Consider the following 12,098-nt stretch of genomic DNA (forward strand, 5'->3'; position numbering starts at 1 on the left):
CTCCAGACCCTCATCTCCTCTAGATAAGGTGAGCTATTCAAGTGCCCACTCCCACTGCACACACGCTGGGGCCCCAGTCACTGGCCTTGTTTCCTGAGCAACCTCGGGTCTGGCTTCCCTTTGGCTCTTGGCCCACACGCTTCTGCCTTAGTCACTCCTCAGCCAGAGTGGGTCCTTTCTGGGAAGCCCTCTCTGACCCCAGCACACACCCTTTGCCCCTCTCCATTAGGAATCCCTCTTATTCTCTCCTGCAACACACCGCAGTTCTGCCTTTTTACTGTCTCCTCCATTCGGCTGTAAGGTCCTTTTGTTGTCCCTATAGCAACTAGTGCAGAGTAGGTGTTCAGGAAAGATGTTTTCAATCAGTGTGTGTGTGAATTCATGACTTGCAAATCAGTCCCTGTCCAAACACGCACCCATGACCTTCATCTCAGATCCTGGGCTCTTCACAGGGCATGAAAGTTCCTCCTGCTAAGGTGGTACAGTCCCAAGGATCCGTCCAGCCTCATTTCTCCCCCGAACTCCCACTCCCCCCACTCCTGCCCTCACTTGATGCTCTTGTAACAAATCACACCCGTGGTGGGTTCCAGCCTCCAGTTTCGTTGGGCTGTATCCCCTCCAGGAAGTTTTTCTGACACACCACCACCACCACCGCAGGTTAGAATCTCTTCTGGGCATTGAGATAGCCTGTGCATCCTCCATTGGGACACTTATCTGGAAAATCATTAATTGAAGGACTTATCCAGCATTTGTTTAGTGTCTTCCACGTACCAAATACTGTACCAAACGTGAGAATATATGATTTTCATATGATCCCTCCCCAGCAGCTTTTTCCAGTTGTATTTTCAAATGATCCATTGTGGGGGCGCCTGGCTGGCTCAGTCAGTAGAGTGTGTGACTCTTGATCTCAGAGTCCTGAGTCCGAGCCCCACATTGGGTGTGGAGCCTACTTAAAAAAAAAAAATAATAATCAAATAATCCATTTTTGAGCTTTTCTCACCCTGTATTGTGGGCTCTCCAGAACAGCAGCTGTGCTTAACCATTTCTGTATCCTCAGGGCTACACAGTGTCTGCACAGTGCCTAGGCCTCCAGGGGCCAAGACCGGTTGGTCTCTGAGTCCTGGGGCAATGCCCTAGAGCCCCCCTTATCCAGGCACACAATTGTTTCTCTTACGGGGGAAACTGCTTTGCGGGCTCTCCCCTCGGGCTTGCTTTGCCTCCTGAAAGCCCGGGGTGGCCCTGAGCCCTGAGCCCCTGTGCACATGTACTGTAATCCTTGCACTTTGGTGCATTTTCAATAATTTTGCTTAGAGCATTCAAGGACCTCAGGAAACTGTAGGTCCGCACCTCTGACAGGTATCTACGTACAACTTTTTCAGCAAGGTCTTCCTTCCTTCCTAGTTTTCTCAGGCTCCGTTTATGATAAGCTGGCAAAGACAGAGTTTGGGAATTGACAGATGGTGGTGGACAAAGGGTCCCACGTGACCCTGAAGACTGGAACTAGGCCCTTTCCATAGCCTGCCCTCTGCACCCTTTCCCTCCCTCCAAGAACAAAGTCTGACCTTAGCTCAAGCCAATGAGGGCCGCTGTCCACATTCTGGGTGCACCTTCTTCTTCAAGCTGCCCCCTTTTCTCCAAGCATTCATTTATTCATCCATTCACTCGTTCACCAAACGTGTGAGCCCTTCTTTCTCCTCATACCTTGGGGCTCTGCAGATAGGAGTCAGCCCCAATTCTGAGCCTCTGGGAGCTCCTAACTACAGGAGGGCCTTCCCTATCCAGGGGCTTTTCACCTGGTGGCCTTAGCGCCCAATACTTGGTAGGCACTTGCTGTGTCAAAATGAGGAACGGGAGACCCACAGTAATGGTTTGCTAAAGGACTAGAAACGCCCACAGGACCACATGCCCGGCAGCCCTGGATGCCCAAGCATTCCCCAAGGGCTCCCCACATCCTGCTGCCCCCAAGAAATTCTCTGGAAGCCACATGTCATCGCTTTAATACTGTGTAATACTTTCTTTTAAAATACAGTCTCTTCTGAGGTAGACAGACCACAACTGCAGAGCATCATCAGACAGGAGATAAATACGTCCATGTACAACACGCAGCAAAATGAGGTAGAAATGGTTACAGCTGGAGGAGAGGAACCCAACCCCAGTCTGGGTAGAGGAAGAGGAGGACCAGCTTGCCGAGTCTGTCCTCCCCACATCCGTGCCCCTGGATTCTTTGGTATGCCCCCCCCAACATTGCCAGAGCTGGACCTGCCCTTCCCCCCACCTGCCCCAGTGCCCATGAGGTAGGTGCTAGTAGACTGGGGGCTGTCTCCTTGTGCAAAGCTCCCCAAGGCCAGTGGAGGAGGCAGTGGGGGCCCTGGGTCTCAGTGAGTTCCTCCCCCCACCCCCAGCTGCCTGCCTCTTGAAGGGAAGGCTGAGATCCCAACCCCACTCCCCGGGGCCCTCCACCCCCACCCCCACATACATACACACACCTGAGAGAAACTTCTCACGCCCTGCACCCTCCAAAGGGCCCTTTACAGCAGTGCAACCCACTGCTGCTGAGGCACCAAAGCCCTGCAGTCAGCCAGCTCCAAGGAGAGGAGGGCCAGAAAGACCAAGGATGAAAAGCGGGGGGTGGGGGAGAAACAGAGCAGCTTTCCTGTTAGCAGCCCTAGGCCAGCACAGGCCCTCGGCACCTTGGCACCTGAAATGTCCCCTGTGGACACCCTTCCAGCAGAGAGTGGGAGATGGTACAGAGACTGGAGGAGCTGGAAGGGTGAGCAGGGAACAGGGAGGGAGGCTGGGGTGGGAGAGAGAAGAGGTAGGGTGAGGGCTTGCCTCCTGCTTTGGACCAAAGGTCAGAGTGGTGAAATGGGCTCCCTGAGGGAGAGAAGCCCTATCAAGGGAAAGTTGCTGGGAAGGACAGGAATATTCTTCTCACAAGGAAGCCCCCGCACCGGCCCCCTCCCTGAGGCTGGCTTCTGGTGGAAAGTTTGGGTGGGACTCCCACCCTAGCATCAGGGAAACTCCTAGCATCAGGGAACCAGCTTGCCCATCCCCTTCACCCTCTGGAAGCTCCTGGGGCTCCCAACCGAGGACCCTAGGAGAACGGGACAGGCCCACTTCCCCACAGAACCTTCTGTAATTGGTGCTACTTCCTCCTTGGAGCCTCCCAACATACAGGGAAGCTGAGTCTGTAGTCAGTTTTGTGCCCAGCCAGACTCGTGGCCACACGGTCTTCTCTCCCGAGGGAATCCTAAGTTATAGAAGATCTCTGCCTAGGGAAGGGCCAGGTGAGATGACCACTCTGGGGACTTTCTGCCTCGGACACCTTCCCATTTGGGTCCTCTCTTTCTGGATCTGGGACAGGGGGGGCAAGGGCCTCCCTCTGGATAACCCTAAAGAAACAAACACTAAGCTGGAGAGTGGGGCTCAGGGGGAGAGCAACAGGACCTACCTCCTCTCAAATCCCACAACCCACTCCCCCACACCCCCGCCTACAACCTTGGACCTGGGGAGGAAGCCCTAGAAATACATTCCGCTTCTGTCCCAGGAAGAGCAGGGGTGTCCGTGGGGCTCTGGGCCTTCCTCTCCCGTTACCCACAAGTTTCACTTTGAGTCTTCTGGGAGAATCTGTTCCTCGGGAGGGGTGGGGGGGGGGGGGGCAGGGAACACACAGGAGAGCAGCCAAAGTCTAACATTCTTTCTGAGGTCAGTTTCTTCCTGAGTTGTCAAAATAAAACGAAAAACAGCAAATTCTACACATCTTACAAAAATAAGAGGCCTAAAATATTAAACAAGCTACATTTCTGGGACATCCCCCTCAAAAACAAACAAACAAACAAAAAACCCTTCTTTGGGTGTTTTGGTTTTGTTTTGTTTTGTTTTGTTTTGTTTGTTTTGCTTGCCTTCCCCACCCCCCAAGGCCCAAGGATACAACTGGGTGAGGGATAATGGGGTGGGAGGGAACTCCCCACACCCTCCTCCTCAGCCCCGGACTTCCAGATCTCCTGCAAAGGGACACTGCATTCTTTGAATGAGAAGGACCAAGGGAAAACAGGCTGGAGAGCAAGGGATGGAGACAGAAGCACAGAGGGTGATAGATGGAGAGATAGGGGAGGGAGGAGCAAAAGAGAAACGGGGCCAGCATATGAGGGACAGGTCAGTAGTGACAAAGCCACGGAGAGAAAAAACTACGCGAATGCAGAGAAAGGGGAGGAGGGGGGGGGCGCATTCAGAGCGCGAGGAGACAAAAGGATTGTGGAGAGGGCGCAGGAGTTCCTTAGGCCCCGGGTGCCAGCCCATCCCGGGTCGGCCCGTCGGCTGGGCAGAGATGGCGAGCTTCCCGTCCACAATAAATAGGAAAAACCTGAGTACACAGCGCATATGGCATCTATCTGCCTAGCAGAAGCATTTTCCTTCCTACAAAAAAAATCCACCGGCAGCCCCGCCCCTCCCCCAGCCCACATTCATCACTCCGGCACCCTCCCAGCCCCGTTTGGTTAAAGACATCCCCCTCCCGGACGGAAGGGCTGGGAGGAAGGGGCGGCTGCTCCCGCGACCTCCCGGCGCGACGTCAGTGTCCGGAGCCGTACATTTTGTCCCATTCCACGTACGAGTCCAGGTCCTTGGGGGAGGCCCTAGGGCCCACCTTGGCGAGCGCTACCTCCAAGTCCTTGTAGGAGAGGGGCCGCTGCAGCCCCGGGAGGCCCGCCCCGGCCGCCGCCTGCTGGCACAGCTGCCCCAGCTCGCCCCCGGAGAAGCCCTGGGTGCCCTGCACCAGGGCCGCGAGCTCCCGCTCGTTCAGCGCGCAACCCTGCTGGGCCAGCGCCCGCTGCAGGATCTGCCCGCGGGCAGGACCGTCGGGCAGCGCCACGTAGAATCGGAGAGCGAAGCGCCTGCGGGTGGCCTCGTCCAGAGCCGCGGGCCGCGAGGTGGTGCCCACGACCAGCACGCCGTCCGCTCCCGCGCCGCAGCCGCCGTCCAGGCAAGCCAGGAGCGGCGCCTGCAGCGCGCCCGCGGTGGCGGCGCCGTCGTCCCGAGCCGAGAGCAGCGCATCCAGCTCGCTGATGAGGAGCACGGCGGGCGGGCGGCAGCGCGCAGCCGCGAAGGCGGCCTGGAGGAGGTGCGCGCCCTCGGCGGCGCCGGGCGCGGCCAGCGTCGCTCCGCGCAGGCGCAGCAGCGTGGCGCCCAGCTGCGTGGCCAGGCAGCGGCTCAACAGCGCTTTGCCCGCGCCCCGCGGTCCGAAGAGCAGCACGGTCCGCGGCGGGCGCGGGCTGCCAGGGTACGCGGGCGGCCTGAGCAGCGGCCACACCAGCTCCTCCTCCAGCGCCGCCTTGAGCGCGCCTTGGCCTGCCACATCTGCCCACTGCACCGGGGGCCCGCAGTCCACCATCTTGCTCGTCACCAGCTCCAGGGCCCCCGGGTCCACGCCTTTGGGGGGCTCTCCCGACGGCACTCCGAAGACCCCGCGGGGAGCCGGCGCCGGAGCGCGCTCCGGGAACTTTTCAAAGGGCTCGAGTTGCGGGCCGTAGACGGGAGAGCCCAAGACCTTGAGGGGGACGCCGCCACCGTACTTGACAGACGCCTCCTCCGCGGCGCCCGGCGGCTTCGGCCGGAACCCGTTGCCCCGACAGTCGCCGTTGTCCGTTGCGGGATAGGAGGCGCCGTCGGCCGCCGGGGCCTTGGCCGGCTCGTAGACGTACTTGCGGTAGCGGCCCTCCGCGCCCTCGTCGGCCGCCTTGCGCTTCAGCGACACGCCGGCCTCGGCGCCGGGAGCGGCCGCCTGGAAGCTGTAGGAGGTGGGCGCCGGCCGGGGCGGAGCGGGCGCGGGCAGGGGCGTGGGCGCCGCCAGGCCGGAGGTCAGGTAGGGGGCCGGGGGCGGGGCCGGGGGCGGCGGGAGAGCCCCGTATCCGGGCTGAGCGGCGTAGCCCCCCGCGGGGTAGTTGTACAGAGGCCCCGACGGGCCGTAACCCGGCGGAGGCGGGGGCTGCAGTAGCGCGGCGGGGGGCGGCGGGGGCAGCGCGGCGCCCGTCTGCGCGCAGTAGCCGGGGGCCAGGTACCCCCCGCCGTAGCCCGCCGCGTACTCGGGCGCCGCCGACGGGCCCCCGCACGCATTGCCGGCGTAGAGGGGTTCAGCCAGGTTCCCGGCTAAAACCGGCGAGCCCCCGAGGCCCCCGGAGCCGCCCCCACTGGCCGACTTCGTTCCCGGGAGGCCCTCGTGGAGTGAGGCCAAGGGGTAGGGTGGCTCGGGCCCTGGCCAGGGCTCGGGGTCCCCCTTGGCGCCATTGAGGAAGGCGGCGTCGCCATAGCCGCCCAGCGCGGGGCGCTCGTAGGGCGAGTCCAGGACCCCTGAGTACTTCTCCGCGTAGCGCTTGAGGAGGTTGGAGGCCGTGAGGGCAGAGATGTCGTCGTGTGCCCAAGCATAGTGGCAGCGCTGGCGACCCCCAGGGGGCAGCTCCAACTTGTGGGCCGGCGACGGGGTAGTGGAGGAGACGTCCAGGTGCTGCTCTGGCCACTGGTTGAGGGGCTGGGCGTGTTCCGGTGTCCAGTGCATCTTCGACAGAGCTGCGGGCGAGAGGGAGAGAAGCGCCTAGAGAGGTTCCGCAGAGCCTCTGAGGACCCACCACCCGCCAGCCACAGGCCAGGCGGCTTGGATGGCAGCTTGGAACGGGCTGCTCTCCACCACCCACCGTTGCACCCTCCCGGGCCACCCTTCTCCAGGCACCAGCTACACAGTGCTTGCCTTGCCCGGCACGTTCCAGGATTAAAGTTCTCTGAAAATACTTTCCTCAGAGAGATCTGGAAATGATATGTTTGACCCTAACTTCACCTTAAAGGCAATATGATGATGATTTTGTCCCAGCCACGGGAGCGCTGCCCTCTAGAACACCTGGTCCTTACTTCCAGCCCTAATGGAGTCAATGATCAGTCGATGGGTGAGACACCCCACCCCTGGGAATAGTCAAGTCCAGGTGGGGCTCAAGTAATACATGTTTGCTACACACCCACCAGGCGCTAGGCATTACAGAAACACTAGGTTTGTATAAAAATGAGTGGCCCAGCAGTTGGGTACTCTGTGCACCTCAGCCCTCCCCGAGGTTCCAGGGCCCTCTTTGGGCCGGAAGTCAGAGATTCCAGCGTCTGTAGGCAGTGCCTCATGGTCCTTAGGAAACCCCAGTGGCTGACCCAGAAGCGTTCACTTCCTTTCCGCTTAGTTTCAGTCTCTGCTTCATGAAGTCAGAGCACCTGGGTTCCAGACCCATCCCTGCACACGCTCGCTGTGTGCCCAGGCAGGCACTGCCATCTGCCTCATTCCCAAAATGTGTTTCACCACAATGCAGAAGCGTTATTTAGAATAGACAAATCACATTCCAGAGAAGAGGGGGGACAGTTAGTACATGTCATGGAAAGTGCGCCACAGATTTGTTTCTGAGCTTCCCAGCAACCGAAAACACGTTGCAAAACAAAGAGCACCAACCATACTCAAAAGAAGCAAAAACGTTGCTGGCATAGAAATCTTGGAACATTTTTTCATGGACCTCAGGAAGCAGACCTGCGAGATGTAATAAATAGTGTCCTCTTAGCCATGCCATAAACATGGCAGAAATGTCCCCCACAAGTTTCTTACCCTAGTCCTGAGCACCAGTCAAGGCATGAGCCGAACACTGGTTGGTAAAGGATTCAGGGCCGGGGGAACAACTCTTCCCAGGCACATGTCTCCAATGGGCTGGCCTGATCTGAGGATTAAATTTCAAAGGTGAAATGGGCCCATGGCATGCCAGAGACCATTTTGATAATGATTATTTCTCAAACCTAAGCTTTTGATAAGACATGTTAAACTTACAGTTTCAATATTCTGTCTTCAGATTTTTATTGAGCGAATACTAAGTGTTGTGCCAGGCAAAGGGGCAGAATGAAAGGTTTAGACAAGTAGACCACATCCTTTATGAGGTGGGAAAACAGAGGTGTATGCCAGGGGCTCTGGGGCTCAGGGAAATGTGCCACGCCTGGCTAACAAGACCTCAGCAGGGAGGTGGTGTCTTTACTGGACCTTGAAGGGTGAGGGACCAAGTTGGCCAGGCAGGCCAGAAGGTTCCAGCACAATGCGTTCAGAAAGCCAGGGCTCTGTTAGCTTACTTGCCCTATTCCCTTCCTCAAGACACTCTACTGCCACCTTCCGGAAAATTGTCATAATCTACAAATCTACTGTGTCCATGGGGTGAATCATGCCCCTTGAGAAAGGCTTGTGTTCAATGTGCAGCCTGCATAACTCTATAAACTGCAAGCCTGGAGGGGGTACCAAGGAAAGTTGGGTCACCAGAGCCTTGTAAGTGGGTGTGTGGGGGGGGAGTGGTAGAAAAGGCTGCAGATCGTCAGGTGGCTCTGGGGTTCTCTTCAGTTGCCCTTTCTTGCAGCTGCTTGTTGGCAGCACAACCTCTGTTGATGTCACCACCTCCTACGACTAGGACCTGCTGTCAGCAGGACACTGTTTGAAAGTGAAACTGTATTCTCGGGGCGCCTGGGTGGCTTGGTCGGTTAAGCGTCTGACTTCGGCTCAGGTCATGATCTCACGGTCCATGAGTTCGAGCCCTGCGTCAGGCTCTGTGCTGACAGCTCAGAGCCCGGAGCCTGTTTCAGATTCTGTGTCTCCCTCTCTCTCTGCCCCTCCCCTGTTCATGCTCTGTCTCTGTCTCAAAAATAAAATAAAAACGTTAAAAAAAAAAAACTTCTAAAAAAAAACAAAACTGTATTCTCATTCCCACCGCCCTAAGGGAGGCATGAGCCATAGGTACTAAAGCTAAAAAGGGAAGTAGACCTCTTTGAGGTGGAGAGGAGAGCCGGGCCACCAGTGGCAAGAGGTTCAGAGCAGAGACGGCAGAACTGACTATGAGGTCCCTGGAGGGCAGATACGCATCTCTCCAGCCCCTGCTGAGAGGGGTCTCTGGAGAACAGAGGCATTACCTAGTGTCAGAGGGGGTAATGTCCTGGGACATCAGAAATCACAAGTGGTTCTGGTTTGCAGGGTTATACGATGATGGAAGCTCAAGGTTCTACCAATGCAAATACTATGTTGTGACATGGACCCCAAACCTGTTTGTTTTTCTATTCTCTGTTATCTGTGCTTTGTCTTCTTAATACGGAAAAGGAGACTTGACCTTGATCACACTTACACCCCCCCCCTCCCACCCCAGCATGCTGGGGAAAAAGCAGGGCCCCTCTCAGAAGGACAGAGACACAGCAAGGAAAGCTCTGGATCTGGACTTACGAAAAACTTCCTTTGCCCCTTCCCAAACCCTCTGCTCCCCGCCTCTCCTGTCACAATGGTGTCCTCCCTGCCCCTCTCACTCAGCTCCTGCCCTGGCCTGCAGCAATCTCCACTCAAGGCCTTACCCTCAAGACCAGCATACTCAGGCCCTGGTCATCACCGAACCTCTCCATCTCAGCAATTGTGGACTCAGGGAACCCACCTGCAGCTCTCCAAACCTGTCCTCCCAGCCTCCCACCTACTATCCTATTCTGGGCTTCGCCCCTTTTAGGCAGCTCCTAGTCCCTCTCTAGAGGGAACCTTTCCCTGGCAGCTCACGCCACCTACCTGGTCTCTCCCCTCCATCCCCTCAGATACTGGCCCTTCTATTCCAGGTAATTCTCTTCTCATTTTAGCCAAGGGCACAGCTCCCTCACCTCTGGCCTTCCGTTTCCACCTTTATCTACATCTACATCCACTTTGCGGTCCGGTAGGGACCTTGCCACCATCAATGAACTACTCCACCCCTTGGCTCCCTCCCCACAGCAAGCTTAATTCTTTCCCACCTTCAAAAAGACCTCCTGGGCCCCAAGTCCCCCACTAGCTACCAGCCCATCCCTCTGCCCCTTCTCTTTCACCATACGGCCTCTACTAGAGGTCCTTTAGACCACTCATTGGGGAGCAGAGGACCGAGTCAGCAGGTTCTGCTGAACTTAGTCACATAGACTGCATCTGGAGACTTCCTCTCACCTCTTCCAAGGGAAAGAACAAAGGTCTGGCCACAAACTGCCCAAGGAGTAAGCTCAATCAACCAACCCAAGGAAAATGAGAGGACAGAAATTTGCAGGGAAGGGAAGGAGGTGACATTGCCTGACCTGCACATAGGCTGAGAGTGCTGGTCTATGTGAGCCTGAGGACATACCCGCATGCACACACGTACCGCTGGGAACACCCACAGATGCACACAGCCACAGGCCCACGTGTATAGACACAGTCTCAAGCTTTAGGGGCAGTATCAGTTGGGTGCCTCCTGACACACCCATGCCCACAACAGCCTTGACTTCTGCCCCTTCCTGACTCAGAAGGGTGGGGTGGGGGAGGGTAGGGGGGAGACCATGCTGTCTCCTTGCCCGCCCCCCCCCCCCCCCAGGCCAGTTACAGCCCTCCTCTTCTCACAGTGACCCTGGGCCTGCCTGTGGCCCAGCCCACAAGCTCCTGCCATTCAGCCTCCTGCACCTGGAGTGGTCTCCTTCCAGGTTCATAGGCCACACTCCAATGCTGTGCATCAGCTGAGCTGGAAGTAAGGAAAGGCCCTGGGGACTTAGGGTAAGTGTGCGCTCTGACTCCTCGAGACCTGGGTTTGAATCCTCGCTCAGACACTATGTGACCCTGAGCAGATTACCTGACCTCATTGAACCTCTCCATCTGTTAAAATGCATAATATATCCTTTGAAGGGTGGCCACAAGATTTAAAAAGGTAATGTATAGGGGCGCCTGGGTGGCTCAGTCAGTTTGGTGTCCAGCTCTTGGTTTTGGCTCAGGTCAGGATCTTATGGTTCACGGGTCAAGGCCTGAATCGGGCTTCACGCCCACAGTGCAGAGCCTGCTTGGGATTCTGTCTCTCTCTCTCTCTGCCCCTCCCCAGCTCATGTGCTCACTCGCTCTTTCTCGCTCTCTCAAAATAAATGAACATTTTTTTAAAAAGTAATGTATCGGGGCGCCTGGGTGGCTCAGTTGGTTGAGCATCCGACTTCGGCTCAGGTCATGATCTCACGCTCCGTGAGTTCGAGCCCCGCTTCGGGCTCTGTGCTGACAGCTCAGAGCCTGGAGCCCACTTCAGATTCTGTGTCTCCCCCCGTCTCTGCCCCTCCCCTGCTCATGCTCTGTCTCTCTCTGTCTCAAAAAAGTAAAAATTTTAAAAATGAATAATAAATAAATAAGTAAAGTATATAAAATATATATGTCCCATGTAGGATACAAAATTGTGTGATAAATGGTACAGTTAAGAACCCAAGCAGTGGCCTAACCTTGCTGAGTGACTCTGAATAACTCCCCTGGGGGTTGGAGGAACTTGGAAAATGTTCTGTGAGGGAAATTCCTTCCAGCTTTGATATGACAGATTAGTCCTCGTGCCATCATCAGCACCAGAGCACTCCAGCACTAGGCTCAGAGAGCCAGCCCCTTCTGTGGCTTCCGTGCATTGTCTTATGTAGCCCCCACAATGGCCCTATGAGACTACTACTATTGTCATTGTCCCCACTTTACAGATGAGGAGACTGAGGTGCAGGGAGATTAATACATCCCAAGGTCACACAGCTGTTAGATAGCGGAGCGGGATTCAGACCCCAGCAGTCTGACCACAGAGCCCAGGCCCTTACTCTTGGCTGCACTGCCTCCCTGGTCTAGCCCTTGGTTCTCCCAGCCAGAGAAGAACCTGACCCTGTGATGGCCTTTATCATGCTCATCTTGTTCCTGTGGAAGCATGTTTCTGTGTTTGCCTGGGAATGTGGCTGTGCCTCACGTGCTGTGCATTTATCCTTCAAATCCAGCTGGAAGCACCTGCCTGCTGGGGGGTCCCAAGTCTCCTGTGCTCCCCAAGCAGGAGAGGATTCATGTCCTCACCGTAAAACAGCCTGGGAGGTGTGGTCCTAGGGGTCACACCCCTAGGCTGGGCAGACAGGTCTTTCTTTGGGTCTGTGACCTCCCCCGGGACTGGCTAGGACCCTAGTGAAAAAGAACTCCCTGTGGCTGCACTGTTTGGGAAGTAAGGTCACGAAGCTCTGTCTCTGCAGACCCCTGAAGACGCCGGGGCCCTCTTCCACGCAGGAGGGTGGAACACCATTGGACTCCACCCAGA

The 12,098-nt window shown here is 56.7% G+C and overlaps 1 protein-coding gene across 1 annotated transcript in view; it reads right to left on the reverse strand.

The window, feature by feature from the left end:
• Nucleotides 1-1,981: 1,981 nt before the first annotated feature.
• Nucleotides 1,982-12,098, reverse strand: part of FIGNL2 (fidgetin like 2) — a 32,850-nt gene continuing 22,733 nt past the window's right edge. The window contains exon 2 of the mRNA XM_043563962.1: nt 1,982-6,561. Coding sequence (XP_043419897.1) covers nt 4,571-6,550 — 1,980 coding nt within the window. The 5' untranslated portion in view covers nt 6,551-6,561 and the 3' untranslated portion in view covers nt 1,982-4,570. The remainder of the gene's footprint in view (nt 6,562-12,098) is intronic.

This window comes from Prionailurus bengalensis, chromosome B4 (assembly GCF_016509475.1).
Source record: "Prionailurus bengalensis isolate Pbe53 chromosome B4, Fcat_Pben_1.1_paternal_pri, whole genome shotgun sequence".
NCBI classification, from domain to species: Eukaryota; Metazoa; Chordata; class Mammalia; order Carnivora; family Felidae; genus Prionailurus; species Prionailurus bengalensis.